The sequence below is a fragment of the Dermacentor silvarum genome, chromosome 11 (assembly GCF_013339745.2).
Source record: "Dermacentor silvarum isolate Dsil-2018 chromosome 11, BIME_Dsil_1.4, whole genome shotgun sequence".
NCBI lineage: Eukaryota > Metazoa > Arthropoda > Arachnida > Ixodida > Ixodidae > Dermacentor > Dermacentor silvarum.
Window position 1 is genome coordinate 106,482,834 of NC_051164.1, and position 19,249 is coordinate 106,502,082.

Sequence of the window (19,249 nt, forward strand, 5' to 3'; positions counted from 1 at the left end):
ACCACACTGCAAAAAGGCTGCAGCAGCCGTACGATCTCGTTCACCGCCTTTGTATACGAACAAGAGCATTTTCATCGGTCCATTGGTTAAACAAGCAGCATTCATAATAAGCTACTCTTCTGTCATCATATAGGTCACAAGATCTTCATGGAATCTACGAGTTCTGTCTCTTTTAGAGCGCAGCTCTTAATGGCCCGTTCCTGCGGCGAACGTCGGCGGCAGCGTAACCGAGCGAACGATGAAAGACGCGAGCCGCGAACGGCGGAGACCAATGAGAGCGGCCCCTTCAGTGACGTGCGCGCGGGAAACTGGTTTCATGCGGAACCGCCCGACCACTCGATCCGTACTCGTATCTGGTCTCAGACGGACCGCTAGTTTCGTACTATCGTCTACTCACGTCAGCTCTCGCTCGCGCTTGTTTGGTTTGGTCTCGTTCGCGCTTGTTTCGATTGTCATGGTTTGTGATCGTTTTGTAATCTGCTTGTATGTGCGACGCGAATTGTGTAGTATTTTCTGGAAGCCAAGTGACACCAGCGATTACACTGAAACCTTCGACAAGTCATGTATAAAAGCCGACGCGCTAGACCCGCAGATCAGATATACGACGATTGCCAACTCTGCTACATGTCTCTCTTAAATTATTTGCCTCAATATATCTCGAAATGAAAACACGTATAGAGCTGCGCTCATATTTTGCATTAGGAAGTATCGTAATCATCAGTGGATTTTTTTTATACAGCTACATCTCTGATTTCGGTCAACTTCTTTCATTTTGCAATATGTCTAATATAACCTTCGAAGTGGAAAATGCAAACGTTTGATGAATTTCCTTGAGCAGAATCAAGAAAGCAGCCCTCCTCATACGAGCTCTGATATGTCCAACTGTACTAGCGGTTGAAATGCCAATGTCAGGCGTCGTACTGCCGCTGTTTCTTACTTTAGTTAACTCCACAACATCGTATTCTCCCATGCTTTGAGATTTGAAATACTATCGTATCTTGCAACAGGAGAAACATTTGAAAGAAATGTGAAGCGAACGGCAGCTATTTCTACGGCATATCCAAGTCAGCACAGGCTCGCCTAAGATTACCCTGAAATTTTCTGCAGGCGTACCGTGTGGGATTCCTGCAGAGCCAGCAAATGGCAGCGTCCGAGGATCGGCATTCCGGTACTCGGCTAAGGTCACGTACGTCTGCAGCAGAGGCTACCGCATCATCGGATCTACCGACAGACGCTGCCAAGAGGACGGGCGCTGGAGCGGAGAAGAACCACGATGCGAGAGTAAGACGGCAGTGAGGTGCACGTGGCTTCGTTACTTACACCACGTATACCCGCAAGTAATATACGACAGGCCCGGACAGGAACACCCAAACTAGCATTCAGGAGATTGTAGAGGTTCTACATCTATGCCTATAATATAAAAGTGATCAACAGTGGTCGAACCAGGAACTTCGGTAAAGCCAACGTTTCAACGAACGCACTTGGTTTCGTCAAGGTGACCCGCCGGGGTGGCTCAGTCAGCTAAGGCGTTGCGTTGCTGAACACGAGGTCGCGGGATCAAATCCCGGCCCCAGCGGCCGCATTTCGATGGAGGCGAAATGCAAAAACGGCTGTGTGCTTGCGTTGTAGTGCACGTTAAAGAACACCAGGTGGTCAAAATTAATCCGGAGCCCTCCACTACGGCGTGCCTCATAATCAGAACTGGTTTTGGCACGTAAAACCCCAGAAAGAAGAAGGTTTCATCAGGGTGTTTTACGAGGCAATATATTCAGTGGGAAACATGGAAGAAGGAAAGAACTAGGAGGGATCATTGCAGGCAGAGCTGCAGCAAGGCAGTCGAACACTCGCGCACCTGGTAAAGCAATGAATGGACCTAATTGGTGCGTGTTAATTATTTTGTTGCGTTGAATTTTAACACTAAAAGAATCTATCTCGGCTTCGGTAAGCCAAGATAAAGTTCGCAGTATTTAACGGGTGCAGGTAAAATGTGTTGTTTTGGCCTTTTGCGTCGTCAGATGTCGTGTTCTTGCCATGTCGTTCACTCCTATCCCCATGTATGTAAAGGTGTTCACTGACACAGCGAAAAGGTTAGTAGTTTCCGAGCTCCGTCTTTCGTGTTTGTGGTTTTTCATTATTTCAATGTTAAAACTACTGGGAACCAAACATTCTCCAAGTGAAATGAATGGCGTCTCGCAGAGTTCTTTTGCCAAAGTAGCCAAGGCTGGTTGTGTGACGCAATGCTCCCTCCTAGCTACTTGATTTATACATGCAAGGCCCAAATCCACATGTCACCGGTAAAACAGGTTGGGTGTTTTCTATCATACTGCTCATGGTCAAGCAGATTGGTAAGAGACAGCCCTGGTCTACCCAAAAGAGTGAAAATGGCTATCCTAGCTGTCTGTGTAAGATGTACGATCCGATTTGAGTGCTGAAATGAAAAACAAAAAAAAGGCGTGATTTGTTGATTCGGACGACTTTTCATACGCATCGTCGACTCTCGGTGAAAGAGGCGGATGGAGGCATTAGTTCCGGTTCTTCTCAACGACTAAAGTGCAAGCTCCTAAGACACCGTGCTCCTAAGCATCAGTGGAGGATTTCAAGAGAACCTCACATGTCAGGTTGTCAATGGCGTCAGCGAGAAATCCGCATTCGGGAAGTGATTATATTGAATCGAAGGTCTATAGTAGCTCCTAGCACGTGTTGAACAGTGGCCGTTCTTCGTTTGCTTGTCTTCCTGCGCTATTCGTCCTGCGCTAAATGCCACGCACTTCGGCGAACCTTGAGAAAAGTCCCAGAAACAGGCGTTTTCCATATACTGAATATATAGATTTAAAAAAGCGAAACACAAATACAGACACGAAGAGATAACATGACAGGAAGTTAGTTGCCCGCAACTAAGGTTTTACTGGGAACTAGAAATAAATGCGCATTTACAAAATAAACTTAGACTTATTTGCCACAAACACCCAACACAAAACAGACTAAGTGCACGTGTGTATACATAATTCAAGAATATAAAAGCCGAGCAAACACGTGCCCCGTCGTCTTTTTGCTGTGGTGTTAAATTCCCGAAGATGAACACGGAACGCCCGTATATAAATTCTACTACAGGACATTTTATTGTTTCTCTTTTATTTCACAGGCATCACATGCGAGGCCCCACCGCAGGTCACAAATGGAGTACTGGCTCCCTTCAACGAGAGCCTGTTTCAGCCGGGCTGTAAGCTCCGAGTCATTTGCGAAAAGGGTTACGAGTTTCGCGAGAGAGAACTCGTGTGCACGGAACACGGGGAGTGGAGTCCTCGCAACGCCGTCTGCCAGCCAGTCGGCTGCCATGAACCGTTCACGATAGCCAATGGTGTCGCGGGACTCTCCTCGGAATTGGACGGCGCGCGCATCGTCGTGACGGTAACTTACTCTTGCCACGAGGGGTTCGTGCTCAGAGGTTCGCAGACCCTGACCTGTGACGTAGAAGTGGGGACTGTGGTCACACGACCCTCCGACGTGTGAGCGCCAGTCATGCGGACAACCCACGAACCTGCCGGCAGGAGTTGTGTGTGAGGCTGGTGACAAGCACTTCTTCGGAGACGTCATGAGGTCGGTGCTTTCTTGGTTTATTGCTTTATCTTTGTCATATGAAAGGGCTCATTTCCAAACCCCACCTGTCAGTTCAGCCGTCTCATTCGGCCAACTTAGCAATCACAATGTTTACAGTAAGTGCAAACTGTACTCCTTGTCTGCCAACAAGCGTGCCATCCAGGTGTGCGAACCGTTTGCCCTGGACCATTTCCGAAATGTGTTTAAGTCCCCTCATTTCTTAGAAAATGGGGACCTGTGGTGGTTACGGCATTCGTTGCTTACAATGCCATACCTATTCGTTACGGTTTACGGGAAATATGCGTTCTCAATACACGCTTGAATAATTTTCTTTAAAAAAAAAAGAGAAGAACTAGTGGCATTCTCATAATCTATACTGAAAATTCTGGGCACATCCTAAAGAATGAAGCTTATAATCACACAGCATTATGCATGTCCACAGCTAAAATGCCATTTTGTCTTTTCTTATGTAGCTGTCGCTGCAATCTTGGCTACAAGATTTCTGGTCACATGGAGATAGTCTGCATGGCAAACAAGACGTGGTCTTCGTTGGAAGCGACATGCACGCCTATGAAGTGTCCAACACCTGCAAATCCTCAACACGGTGAAGTAGTTACCGCGAGCGTGGAGTTTGGAGCCATGGCTAGCTACCTGTGTCATCCTAATTACACACTACTGGTGAGATCTGGTTATATGCGTATTGCGTATACGCCCTTCCCCTCGTAGGCTGAAATTATTAGAAAGCTATCGTATATATGCGTACTTCTTGTTGGGCTGTAGTTGGTGAAAGATAGCTGCTAGACACAAATTAACACTCATACACAGATGATGTAGAGACAAGACGAGCGCCACTACTGAATTTTTAGAAGTGTGTTTGTGTGTGTATCTGTATATGTACGCTAATCAGCGCCTCTCTTGTAATGGCAATTGGAAAGCTGTTCACACGGTTCTCTCAATGTACACGTGTGTCCCCCCCCCCCCTTCCTGTTTCAAGAAACTTAAGAACAGCTAGCAAAATTTCTACTTAGGAAAATAGTGATAGGTCATGGCAGTCAGCAGGGCAATTTGCGGTACAGCGCTTCGCCGCACGACAGCAAACTGGCCAGCAACTCCTTACACGAAACGGATCAGCACGTTCAGTGCAGTCAAAGGAAACTATGTTAGATAAAGTATCCTGTCTTGTTTGAGCGCTCAAACCACCATCGGCACAAATGCGCATGCGTCACGTGGCTCTTATGTATAGTAGTGAATGTCGAGGATGTCTAGGTGCCATCCGGATGGTCGTTTTTTTTTTTTTTTTTTTTTTTTGCCGATGCGTACCACGGTACGCATCGGCAAAAGAAGTATGGTACGTGCACAGAGGATAAGGAATCACGACTAGAGTATGTACTCGTGCACTGGCTAATCCTGACACTAGTTCTGCATTTTTAAGCACCAGACTATCTTGAGTGGACATGTATATCCCAACACCACCGCTAGTTTTCCAGAGGTAGGACTACTGGAGGCTGAAACATGCTATATATGGGCCTCTTCCACAAATATGGTTTGTCTGTTGTGCACGACCTGCGCACTAATGACTAAGCTCACTGAGCGATGCTGTAGCACCTACTTCTTAACTATATGTGTCCAAGCCAAGGTAACTTGCTCCGAGGTACAAGCAATTCCTAGTCCATATCGAACAATGCACCATGCTACCTGTTTTAGGGTTAAGCTGTCGCACTGTTGAGATAAAGTCAGTTCTGAAAGTAAAAATGGTAGCAATATGCTTCACGAGCAGCTTCCGTCAATAAAGTGCATGAGAGCGTGATAGCTCTGAGCATTCGCCGAGTATACAGCACGAGAACCAGAAGCATCATCCCTCTAGACGCATGTCAGTCACATGAAGTGTGTTGCATCACACACTTATAAATAAAGACCCTCTAGAGCATCTGTTATCTTGTCAAATCACCGAACACCATTTTTTGGCCTCTTCAGGGAAGCCGCTGGAGAAGGTGCGGCTACGATGGGTCGTGGAGCGACCACGAGCCAACGTGCGTTCCCCTCGAGTGCCCTCCTCATCCACCTATCGCTAATGGCAGGCAAGTACAAGAAAGCTATATTTCTTTCTCTCGGGTGCCCTCTACCCCCCCCCCCCCCATTCACAAGTTCTTACTTTGAAAAAAAAAAAAAAAAACTTGGCGTAGCTTGCACTGGAGGCGCAATGCTAAAGTGACAGCGGAGCTGATGGACACCTAGTTAGTCCTGGCTTTTGGGTTAGGCTAAGCACTACCAAGTCAACCCCAGAATTTCCCGGAATTTATCGATTATTGATCGATTAGCTATTGATTGGCTATCGCAAGGTATTGGCCACGTATTTGGGCTAGGCTAAGCACTACGAAGTCATCTCCAGCATTTCCCGCAATGTATTGATTATTTGTCAATTATCGATTAGCAATTGATTGGCTATCAATTGGGTATCACAAGGTATTGACACGTATTTGGGCTAGGCTAAGCACTACGAAGTCATCCCCGGCATTTTCCGAAATTTATTTATTATTGATCGATTATTCATTAGCTATTGATTGGCTATTGATTGGCTATCGCAAGGTATTGACCACGTATTTGGGCTAGGCTAAGTACAATCAAGTCATCCCCAGCATTTCCCGGAATTTTTCTATTAGTTATTGATTGGCTATCGATTGGTTGTCGTTGACTGACTAAGCTTAAGTATAGTCCTAACCATGCTTAGCTAGACTTATCCAGGCTCAGCTTCGCTAGTTCACAGGGGTATGCGCCATTGCGCTTGTACCCTTTCTGCACTACCGCCAGTATCGGCCCACATTTTTGGATTCAGCAGACACATTACGCCGTGCTTAAACAGCTCCGCTGTTAAAAGAAAAGACAAAGTTGCCTTTTATTCTTAGTCTATGCCTAAATCTTGACTAGGCTCGGTTCTCGAGGGACATCGCAGTGTGTGCAGGGCGGCGGGGGCATAAAATTTGACCACGTGAGATTAATTGATGTGCACCCAAATATCACTACTTGAGTGTTCACTGTATTTTCTCCCCCAGTAGAACTCAGCCGCAGCGACTGGGGTTCAAATCCGCGACTTCACATCCGGGGCAGCAAGTGGCACATCTGTTGAGCCACCGCGGCGGGTTCGCGAATCAACCATTCTTAAATCTATGTTATAAACTTCTCGAGTCGTGTTGCATGATTTATAATTTTGACGGCAATTCACACTGTTCCCGGGTGCGCTATACCACAAGGACTGTTAATGAGGCACACAAAGAGGCATACGGGAACACTCTTTGCACAAGGGGCACGAGACAATTCCAGAAGATTCCTAAAATAATGGTTACTTGGTCGAAGATACCGTAGGCAATGCTATAATATTACTATAATATTGTAAACGTACCTAAAAATTCTTAAAATATTGAAACCTTCAAGGCTCGTTAACTGAACAATTGTTTAGCTTTACTGAATACAGGTCACTCGGAATCGGTGCCCACCCCTGTATGTATTTTTGTGCCTCAGTAAATATACTTGTCTTCTAGCCCATACCCGCACAGTATGAATACCAACTCGTGCCTCTACAGCACATAAAATACTTACTTGAAGCCATTCAGAACCAGCCTGCACGTTTCATTGTATGCAATTATTCCTGCAGTGCCAGTATATCCGCCATCAAAACTAGCCTTCATCTGCCAGACCTATCATCAAGAAGGAAACTCACCCGGTTATCCCTCTTTCATAAAATTTACTATACTAACCAAGAATTTAAAAATGAAATTTTTATATAACCCCCTTACATTTTACCGCGAATCGACCACAGCGTCAAGATAAAAGTACAAAGTTGCTGTACAAACCTTTTCTTCAATTCATTCCTGCCCAAGACAGCATCCGAATAGAATCACCTCCCCGCCTCGGTCGCCAGCAATCCGGATCATTCATCTTTTCAGACTGCTGTATCTAACGTTGTATAATGTGTAACCACTCATTTCTGTAATGCCATCAGATATTGAGAGTATTTTAAATAAATAAATAAGAAGCAGCACTGCAAAAAGCGAATTACAGTTTTAGCGAGATCGAATATACGCCTGCATCTTCTCTCTCGCCAGAGTCATCGGATCGGGCCGGACACTGGGCAGCAGCGTCTCGGTCACTTGCTCCCGCGGCTTCGAACTGCGCGGCGCCTCTACGCGCATCTGCCACGCCGCTGCACTGTGGTCGCCGCCCAAGACGCCGTTGTGCGAGCCTGCGGACTGCTCCGAGCCCATCGTGGGGCCGCACGCGGTGCTCTCGTACACGGACACTGCTCTGGGCAGCCCGGCACGCTTCTCTTGCGCCGACGGCTACGTCCTGGTGGGCAACGAGGTGGCGGTGTGCAGCTGGGGAGGACTGTGGGCGCCGTCGATTCCCGACTGCGTACCGGTGGACTGCGGACCGCCACCGCCGGTGAGATCGAGAACACGGTGCACTCTTGCGTCGTATTCTCAGTAGATCATTGGATCCGGGTTACGATCATTCTGGCGTTATCATCGGTTGACACGGCACCACCTATAGATGCTATCCTGGACACAGTCAAGTTCCGCCATATTGTCATATTTGCCATCTTGTCAGCTCTGATTGGCTCACAAGGCTTCCACGGCATCTCCGATTGGCTCAGAGAGCCAACATGGTGGAATTCGACAACACGGCGGAATTTGGTAATGTCCAGAATGTCACCCCTGGACGAATCGGTGTCTACGGGCGATAGCGTTCCTCGCATCAGTGCCAAGCATGCTGTCTTATAGCAGTTTGTTTTAATTTATAGCAGTTTGTTTTAATTTATATTAATTTTCTTTTTAAATGCCTAAGCATTTCTATGATTACCCAACAATAAAACTGTCCGAGCGTCCGTCCGTCTGTCCTTCGCATAAGTCGATCGCTTTCAAGTTCGACGACGACGAACGCGCGAGCAGTGGCACGAGCATTTCTATGGTTACCTAACAATAAAACTGTCCGAGCGTCCGTCTGTCCGTCCTTCGCGTAAGTTGATCGCTTTCAAGTTCGACGACGACGAACGCGCGAGCAGTGGCACGAGCGCGTCTCTGTGACCTAAGTGACGTGTGCAATAAGGCACGCACTAGGCGCACCTTTAGTAAGCCAGAACTGTGGAGCAGCTGTGGCTTCGGATCGGAACATCATCAGCACACCTGGCGCCGCCACCTGCAGTAGTTTGTTTGCCTCATCAGTTCACGTTGCGCCGCCTTCCGCAGCAGTTCGTGACGCCGCAGCTCTGTCACGTTTGCCGTAATGGCGCCAAGACGACCGCAGCCACTGATCAGTGCTAGGGTTACCAGCAGTGTTGAGTGTGACCACTCAACACTGCTTCGTCGTTAATACGAAATGCTTACGCACCATTCAAATAACTCCCTGAGGAGATTCTACGCAATTTTTTTCTATCAGCCCACATCATTAATATATATTGGGCAAAGCGCCAGAAACGCCGTTGCTAGTGGAAGTCGACGTGTCCGGTGCAGAGTCACGCAAAATCCCGCGATAGTGATCGTAACCCGGAAAGTGATAGACCGAGCACATCGATCACGGTGTTTCACTCAGCATGACCCCAAACCAAAGAGAATTTCGCCATATGTAACCCCCACTGTCCTGTTTATGTTTCTATATATATATATATATATATATATATATATAGGAATAAACCGCAGATTAATAGCATTGTGTTCCCATCTACATTCCTTTTGTCCTTTTGTTGCGTTTGTATTGCTCACAGTGTTTCGACTTCAAGTTCGCATTGTGTAATAAGTAAAATCAGTTCTATGAATTTTAAGTCACAGGATCGGCTCGCCCGTTCAAAGCGCGATGTAATTTTGTCCAAGTCATCTCAGTACTTTGAAAAGCGCCGATGCTGCAGGCACAGACCTAAAATTACTGCTATAGTTTCCTTGACAGGACCTCTACTATATGCCCTGTTTGTAAAATGTTGGAACGCATTTCGGAAGTTGCGCGTGACGTATGGGGCCAACGTTATTAAAAAGCAGTTAAATTGGCTAGCATATGCCCGCATATGCTCGTAATGTGCAACTGGTCTTGCATATGCAGATACTTTTCCTGGCGACAGTGCACACACTGTCATATATACTGCTTAGCAGGATTAAGACTGCCTAAGCTATTGCGAGAAGAGTAGTGCAGTGGTCTGTTCATTGCATTTTACCATAGCATTTAAGAAGCACTATGTCTTTCGCTCTGTGTAGTTAGAGCATGGACAAGCAGTGGAATCAGACAGCGCGAAGTTCCAAAGCGTGGCCAAGTACAGCTGCCGAGCGGGTTTTCGTCTCTTGGGCTCGGGCAAACGAACGTGCACAGCGAACGGAACGTGGAATGGTGACATCAGGTGCGACGTCGTATCGTGTCCCGAGCCAGAGGAAGTGCCCCACGGTACCGCTGTCTACCCAAGCACCACGTATGTGACCTGAAACGTGCTTGTATAGCAAATTCAGTATTAACAGCGGAGCTATTTAAGCCGGGCGTAATGTGTCAACCGCGAACAGAAAATGTGGGCCGATCCTGGCGGAAGTGCAGGAAGGGTCCAAGCGCAATGGCACATATCCATGTGAACTAGCGAAGCTGAGCCTGGCTAAGTCTAGCTAAGCATGGTTGGGACTACTTAATCTTATGTTGAATTTCAATGGCGGAGTCGGAGCAAGTTTTTCTGCTCGTTTCGGAGCAAGTTTGTTCCAATGACAGAGTGAGGGCAGAAGTAAAATGTTCCAATGAGAGAGTCGGAGTGGATTCAGAGCGGGTGTGACTCCGTGGAGCAGGAAAAGATGCTCCGCCAAAATCGGCGGAGTGGACCGGAACTCTGCGTGAGGCATTTCCTTTATGACGTTTGTCTGCTGGGGGGCGCAGCCGGTCGCGACTCGTGATGGTAATGGTGGACGACATGAACGGCTCGGCTAGTTTGGCAGAGCGTGCGGCATTGCTTCTGCTACTCGATAGCGACAGCTCCGAGTCGGAAAGCTCAAGTTCCGACACGAGTGATTTCTCGGATAGTGCCAGCGGCCTAAACTGCCGCTAAGCGTATAAGCGGGAATTCGACAGGATGTTCCGCATTCCCGCGAAGAGGCCCGAAGTAGTGAGCTTCATCGAGGACGTCCTTCAAGTTGCGAAGACACCTACCATGTTTGTCCGCATCCTGTGTGCTCACCATAGCAAACAAAAGCTGTCGCACGCTTAATTGGCAAGATATCCATTTTGCAGTTTTAAGCAGTGGGTGAACGGCGCTGAAAAGACAAATGACCGGTGCGGCGGTGCTGGGAGCAAACAGCGGAAGGGAATGACAACACGCAAAGTATCCTGGGTAACTTGGCGCCTGAAGGCTAGAACTTCCGCTTCCGCCTTGCTCAGCGGCGCAGGTTGTGTTCCACTCGCGGATTTGGAGGCGTTGCTCTACGCCAGAGTCGAGTGCTCGCTCGCGGAGTCCGTCGGTTGCTCCGGCTCCGCCATTGGAATTCAACATTAGGCAGTCACAGATAGCCAATGGATAGTCAATCAATTGCTAATCGATAATCGACAAATAATCAATACATTGCGGGAAATGCTGGGGATGACTTCGTAGTGCTTAGCCTAGCCCAAATACGTGGTCAATACCTTGCAATAGCCAATCAATAGCTAATCGACAATCGATCAATAATCGATAAATTCCGGGTAATTCTGGGGTTGACTTGGTAGCGCTTAGCCTAACCCAAAAGCCAGGACTAGCTAGGTGCCCATCAGCTCCGCTGTCTCTTTAGCATTGCACCTCCAGTGCAAGCTGCACTAATATCTTTTTATCCTGAACCACGCATATGCACATCGGCTGTTTGTCAGCTATCTTGACGCGGTGGTGAAGGAGTGAATGCAAGAGCTGCACTTCTGTTTGTTTTTTATGCTGCTGCGCCATGTTCTTTACTGCAGGCACCAAGAAGCTATGAGATGACAGAATTCCAACGTAACTGCATGGATAGTTAATGCTGGCTTGTGTAAAAAGTTGCGCAATGTCTTAGTTGCTGAGTGTGCGGAGGCAGCCTTAATTACTTCTCCAAACAGACAGACTATGGCAGTCACGGAAAGCCGATAGATCTGCACCATGCAGTCTTTGTCTATCACAGAATAGCGACTGTGTCATTTGATTGTCTATCACCAAAACTCAAGTCATCTGCTTGAAAGCTTAGAAATCTGAAACTATGGTTCGCTTCCACATTTTACACGCCTTGTTAGTCTTAGTGCAAATCAGCCTTACCATTGTCAGGATACACTCCTAGAAAGGGAGTAGTGGCAACTCCTTTCTCGGGCGTAAGTGCTTGTTCATTTGAACCCCGTTTAAGAGAGTTCTCGTATACCCCCAGTGGAGTACGTTCACTATGATGAGGTACAACCAGTGTAGACACACACTGTCGGGAGTACAAGCAATATGGAGCACTTTCGGCGTTTGTCTGTGCCCAATCAAAGAATTAGACAGATTTAGCTTGGTGTTCCACTAAGATCAGTGCATGGACCACGGTGTGATATGCACATGGCTCCTCAGCAGGAACGCTAATGGACATGTGTGCGTACAGCACTCATGCTAGCAACGGAAGCCAGAACGTCTGCAGCAGAGCCGATTGAGCGCAGCGTGACGGTGCGTCCACTTAGCTTCGTCGCTTTTGCAGCTAAAAATAAAGCACGTCTCTGGAGACATTCTAACCCTCCAGGCACGGGCCGGGCATGCACGTCGATACCGTGACAGCACGACAATGACAACAGCGAAAAAACGCGCGTCGGGCGTTCGTATAATTGCTATCGAAATATTACGAATCAAGCAGTTATACTCATCATAAGGAGTGGCCAACACTCGATTTGTCCTTATAGAGTACCACAGCCGAACTATGGACGTCCATGGGAACACTATAACGCGAGGCTTTTGTGGCGCAGCTATGGTTCTAGCGTTGAGTACCAGTGCGACCCCTGGTTCGAGCTGCACGGAGCCCAGCAGAGGACGTGCCTAGCTGATGGAACGTGGTCGGACTCAGCTCCGCAGTGCCAGCCGATGTCGTGCACAGTGCCGAGACCAATCAAACATGGACGGGTCCACACCACGCCGTCCTTCAGTCTGTTCGCTTGCGAACGGGGCTTCAGGCTCGTCGGGCCAAAAGCTCTTAGGTGAGCCTTCTCGACACGCATGTGACAGAACTTTTTATTACGAAACTTAAAGCGCAAGAAATACACGCTCTAAGTTTTCAAATAAGGCAGTACCAACTAGCCCATGCACATATATCTAGACCGTTTTAAAGGCTTCATGGTCAAAATCAGAAGGCTGACACGAACAAAACGACACGGGCAAAATCTCGCGCTCTTTCACAGTAACGGAAGGCATCGAAGATAATCATGTCCACCAAATCAATCCGAAAGTGAGTACGCCGCCATTCCAAACTATTTAGATGGCATTTAAAGAAAAAAGGAAAGCCAATGAATCTATAAGCACACTCCAATTACAGGTAGATTCTTTAGAATTCGAAGGCCGGTGACCTGAAAGAAAAAAAAATAGGAAATGATAGATTTGCGTTAACATGACATTCAAGCCACTTTGCGTTCACAGAAGTACAGCTCACATGCAGCAGTGTAGCTACAGAAGAGCACTGAACGTGTGTAATAGAGAGTTTTAGGTTAGGGGACACAAGACGCGCCCAAGCGATGGAGGATGCAAACTCCATTGTGGGTCCTTCCAGCTCCTTTGTGCTCGCTTTGGGTTCTTTTGTACACCTGGCGGTTTGCGTCCCCCAACGCTAGGGTGCGATTGCGTCACCTAGGGTGCCTCAATGCGCGCCTCCTGTGGGCGAGGAGGACATCGAGGCACCCCAGCGTCCCCTAACCTAAAACTCTCTATTAAAAATGCTCAACCTCGTATACCACGCAATATTCGCGTGGCATCGCCAACACCTCATTCATTTTCTGCGGTCTCTTCTGGCTTAGCAAGCCCCTTCTCACGATAACAGTGACCGCTTTCAGTGTCCCTTCAAGATCTCTGACAGCGACGGCGTACAGCGTAGCCGTGAGTAATACATCTGTTCGTTCGGGTTCCAGGTGCCGCGCTGATGGAACCTGGAGCGGCGAGCTTCCCGAATGCGTTCCCATGAACTGTTCGCTTCATGGACAAGTGTCCAACGGGAGACTAGTCCAGGACGACGCAACAGGGGAGACGGTTCGTGCCTCCTGCGACCCGCGCTACCGGCTGCAGGGCGTCGACCGGTGGACATGCCTGGCTGACGGGTCCTGGATGGTGCCAGGAGAGACCACGTGTCTGCTAGCCGAGTGCCCTCCCCCCGACCCTCCTGTCAACGGAGTCGTCTCAGGAACTGATTTCAAGTACATCAAAAACTTCCATAAGCGAACTAGTTAATTAGTTGCTGGGGGCGGCAGCGTTGCTATCACGAGGAGGGCAAGAAGCAAACAGCTTGGCAAGCACATTTTTTTATCAGCAGAGCTGTTTAGGCTCTTGGTTAGGCCACGTAGTGCGAACAAAAACTGTGGGCTGATCCTGGAGGTAGTGCAGAAAGGGTCCAAGTGCAATGGCACACGCCCCTGTGAACTCGCAAACATGGTCCGTCGAGTGTACGCCGCAAAAGCTCCGCCTGGCGATGCCGTCACCATGTGTCGCCTAGCAACGCTTCGCACCAGCTGCGCTGACCGTGACGTCATCGTCGCTGCGCTGACCGTGACGTCATGAACCGTGACGTCATCGCGCGCGCCGCATCGCTTCGCCTTAGCTTTGCCGAGCCATGACGTCACCGTTCCGTGCGGAGTGGTTGCCACGGCTGCGCAGACACGGAGCTAAGCCGTGACGTCACCCGACGCACGAGATATATAGCTCCGCGTCGCCGCCGCGGCGACACCAACGCCCCGCCGTCTCCGCGCCAAGCACACCGCCGCGAAGAAGAGCGTCACTCCTGAAGAAGAGGAAGCGCGGCGCGAAAGCCTTGCCGCGCCGCTAGTCGAGAGCGAGTGAGATGACTTCGGTCCGATCCCGAGTATCGTGCCGCCGAAGCAGCGGCGAAACGTCGGTGATTCGCAGAAGATCCGGAGTTACGAGCCTGCGAAACCCAGCAAAAGCGTTTGAGCGTCCACATACTTTAATGACCGATTGTTCGTTGCTCCTTGGGCTGTCGGTGATTCCGTGGTGATCTTAAGCAAAACGTGGCCGAGTCTCGAAGCATAACCTCGAAAAAACTTGGCCGAACCGCGATAAAGCTAGGTGGGGTCGCCAGCTTCGCTGTTTGCCCAGTCTTCGCACCACTAGTGTGAAGCTGCCCCTAATTTTCGTGTTTAAAACGTCTAAGAAAACAAAATTATTTTAATTACGGATATTTTTTTTTCCTTTAAGTGAAGAATGAAACCATTTTGCCCCTCAAGGTGATCTTAAAGTAGCTAAGAAGCATTCGCTCTGGTTGCAGAACGTTTTGGAAAGCAAAGTTAGCTCAGCTAGGTGTCTAGAAACAAGTTCACACTCACTTGAGTTCCCTACCTGGAGTGATCGCTGCGTTGATGCACATGCCAGTTAAATTGAAAAGACCTTTGCAGTTGTTGTCATGTGCGCCCGTGATGGAAAGTGTGCGGACCAAGTGATCTGTGAAAAGAACGAAGTTCTTTGATGCCTTGGTATGTAAGGTAAAACTGAAGACTGCAGTTCAGACTTGGTATTGTAAACATCGAAGTGCATTCGTCAGTTTTACGTTGTCATTCTGAGTTGTCAAGAAATTCGGCTTTTTCGCACAACCCTTGGTTGGCACACTTGTGATCACGCCTGTACAGAACCTAAAACTAGTAGGGGATGAAGTAACTAGCTAAAGAGCATCTCTACCCTACAAAAGACTTATAGCTATGAGGCCCAATCACCTATATACCATGCCTGCCGCAATTACGCGAGCCAGACCGAAATTAGGCATTCAATTACGGCCGCATTTTACATGCCCATAGGTGTCGTTGAGATACACGCTGAAAGGTGAATAATGCAAATCAATTTTTTGGAAGCCCGCAAGGTAGAGGAAGGTGCACGAAAGGAAAATTGATTGACAATTTTCCTTTCATGAACTTTTCTCCGCCTTGCGGGCTAACTGATTTGCAATGTGTCCCCATGTTCGAGTTGTCGATTAATTCGGCCTCGCGCTGCGATATGCTAGCCACCTGCTTAGCTCACATGGTAGAACGACAGCCCCGAAAACGCGTTGGTCGTGGGTTCGATCTCCGGGCCAGGACGAATTTTTCAACTACGGAACTTTCTTTCCGAGAAATCCTTTGTAGCTTCGTGCTGCGTTAGTAGATGAATGCACTAATCCGGAGACAAAGCGATGCGGTTCACTTGTTATATGCATCGCCAAAAGGTGAAAACGAAGACAAAAGTGCCCTACCCGTTTTAGAGCAACTCAGCTACGACTTCTCTATTTTTTACCTCTCCCCCCCGGCCATTCTTTGACAGCATATCGAGCGTCGTCTTCTACCACTGCAACCCGGGCTACACCCTCGACGGCCTGCAGCAAAGAGCCTGCCTGGAGACCGGACAGTGGGAGCGTGACGTGCCAACTTGCAACCCGGTGGAAGGGTGCGGCACGGCAGCACGCCCATGTCCCGACTCCTCCTGCCCGGAACCTCAGCAACCCCTCAATGGTCACGTCACCTACGATCGACTCACGGTGGGGGGCACATCCAACTACACCTGCCAGCCCGGGTACCGCCTGTCGGGGCCATCCTCTAGGCTTTGCGGTCGTAACGGACGCTGGGAAGGCAGGGAGCCCTTGTGCCGAGCCAGACGGTGCCCCCCTCTACAGGTATAGTTTACAGTGAATTTCCCTTAGCACGGCCAACCAATGGGAACCATAAAGAAGACACATTTGAGAGCTATGACAAGGGCTGCAGCCCCAGAGACTTTTCTTCAAGGCCCTGGCAAAGACAAGTTGGGAAGTTGGGATGAGGCTCAGGGTTCACATCATCTGTCCTTCCGGACTAACAGTGATTGCGTTTCAGGCATCAGAGGTGTCAAAAGGGGCATGTGTTACCACTCTGTAAACGAATGATCATAGGCAGAGGCGTAGCCAGGTAGGGGGGAGCACCCTGGGCCTTAATTGTTGCCATAGCTGTACAGGTGAAGTACAGATGCTCAATTCCTATAATGAGCGCTACCGGCTATGTCGTTTACATGCCACCAATGTTAATTTAGCAGACTCAAGCTAGCTAGCACTCATACAAATTATCGGATATTCGCTACGTAGGTGTCCGTTGCTCCGTTATAACGAAGTTCATTCTAATGCCTCTCTGCCAACTGCAGGCCACACCGGAGCACGCCCGCGTGGACTACACGGGTTTCACTCAGGGCCACAACGCCACCTATTCCTGCGACAACGGTTACTCGGCCCGGGGACCCTCGAGGTCCGTCTGCCAGTCCGACGGTTCTTGGAAGCGGGAGGGAATATTCGAGTGTCTGCGCGACCACTGTCAGCCCCTGCAGAGCCCAGCTCGAGGAAGGCTGATTCTGGAGGGCGCCTGGCTGGGCGCAAAGGCCCACTACGAATGCGACGCTGATCACAATATCCTGGGAGGTGCCTCTCGCGTCTGCAGCCCTGACGGCACCTGGAGCGGAAAAGAGGCCTCGTGTGTCCCCCCTTGACGATTCGGAGGGCACTACTTTGTCTCTCTTCTTCGCGAAGAAATGTGCACAAAGACAAACTTGGACGTGGGACAACGCGGATTTAATTGTGCACAGGAGTTCTTGTACTAGTCTTAGAGAGAGAGAGAGATGTTTTTAACGAAAGCCAGAGATGTCTGCGTGGACGACGGCCTGGCATGCTACTCCTGGTGTTGAGTGAAATATACGTATTTGTAAACAGCGATAAGACAAACACGCAAACGGCGCATACAAGACACGTGCGCACGCACTCTAACTGTTCATAAAGTCGTGACTATTACCATGTGTTCAGTGTTATTAATGTGATTTGGGAACTTAAATCAATTTGCGGTATGTTTGTGTCTGCCCGTCTAATGGTCCGTATCTAACCTTTTTCTCGCCAACTTGGACGACTGGGGTCACTGAGTATATATGTGCCGCTTTTCAATGAACCTTTCGCGCCAATTTGGATCACTGGGTACGTGCCACTGGTTATTTAGCCTTCTGCGACTAAAAAAAATACTTTAAAATGTCTCCGATATTGGGCGGAATCGAATCCGCTTCATTTATATTGAGGCAATTTTGTCCGAGTATGCAGGGTGTCCCACGCAAACTTGTGCCAAAATTTTTAAATATGCGAGTGCTACGTAGCTGGAACTTCGCGGCGGCGCCACTAGATGGCGTAACATGTCGAGAAAAGCGCGAGGAGCCCGGCTGCAGTGCACGCCTTATGCCTGACATGTTTCGGCGGTGGGAATACGGGGAGTCACCAGAGTGCTTTAATGCTTATCGCTTTAATAACGTCTATAGTCGTCCTGAGATTGTTCATAGCTGGACAACTGAATTATTAGCCTTAGTGTTTAGCCTACCGCCAAGTTTCATACAATGCCCCCATCTAACTCGGGCCACATTCACTGAGGATCAACGTTACCAGAGTCACTTCATACTTTTTTTTTTTCACGAAACTTGGGAAAGCTTGATATGCCGCCCAAGGTAGCCACGACATGCCGCAGTGTTGTTAGGAGGCACTTGGCTATCGGCGAAGGGGACCATTGCAACTTACACGCATATTCCAGCGAGCTGCGCAATGTTTACTCCTGCAGTGCTGGAGAAGGACGCAAGAGAAGTGGTGCATTCATGTGAATACCACTAACTGCGCAATCATTTAAGTTAACTATAGAGAACACGTAAATTCGGAGATCCCAGTCCAATTAGTAATTACTAAATACAGTGACCAAACGTATGTATCTCTATCTCTGGGGGCGTCGGCACTAGGACACTGTAATAGGAACGTATGTGATGCCATATTTAATTTTGTAATGGAAACAAGGAGACTGCCATGCTATTTTTTTTTCACAAGACAACAAAATTATTTGCTTCAAATTTTAGGATGCTATAGCATGAAAATTATTATTAACGATTAGAATTCATTTGTGTATTATCTCATTCTTAAGTAAGAAAATTCCATTTAAGTATCCATCATTTTTCTTACCACTGCCGCCCGATTCATGGCCAATCCCCTGTAGTAGGTTGTGGTATTTCTATAGGCACCAAACCAAACTAAATTGCTTGAGAGTTAAATGAGGCAGTCATCGTGGACAGCAAATGGTTAACACAACACCAATGCAACAGGTAATAATTAAGCTAGCATACGTATTTATTGAGATTCTAGCAGTTAGTAGTAGTTTAAAGGATTGTGCGGTTAGTGTTGGGCTGCTAAGCGTGAGGTCGCGGGATCGAATCCCGGCCTCGGTGGTCGCATTTCGATGGTGGCGAAATGTGAAAACACCTGTGTACTTAGATTTAGGTGCACGTTAAAGAACCCCAGGTGGTCGAAATTATCCGGAGTCCCCGCTACGGTGTGCCTCATAATCAGATCGTGATTTTGGCACGTAAAACCCCATAATTTAATTTTTTTTAATTGTGCGGTTAGTGGTGCAGCAATGCAGATGGAAATGTTGCACAGCTCACTGGAATACGTGTAGAAGTGACCCTCCA

The 19,249-nt window shown here is 48.4% G+C and overlaps 1 protein-coding gene across 1 annotated transcript in view; it reads left to right on the forward strand.

Moving 5' to 3' along the window:
- LOC119433441 (sushi, von Willebrand factor type A, EGF and pentraxin domain-containing protein 1-like) overlaps positions 1-17,678 on the forward strand; it is a 58,881-nt gene extending 41,203 nt beyond the window's left edge. The window contains 10 exon segments of the mRNA XM_037700648.2: positions 1,108-1,281; positions 3,143-3,506; positions 4,071-4,275; positions 5,572-5,675; positions 7,698-8,034; positions 9,834-10,042; positions 12,532-12,759; positions 13,681-13,962; positions 16,070-16,418; positions 16,916-17,678. Coding sequence (XP_037556576.2) covers positions 1,108-1,281; positions 3,143-3,506; positions 4,071-4,275; positions 5,572-5,675; positions 7,698-8,034; positions 9,834-10,042; positions 12,532-12,759; positions 13,681-13,962; positions 16,070-16,418; positions 16,916-17,254 — 2,591 coding nt within the window. The 3' untranslated portion in view covers positions 17,255-17,678.
- The last annotated feature ends 1,571 nt before the right edge of the window (positions 17,679-19,249 follow it).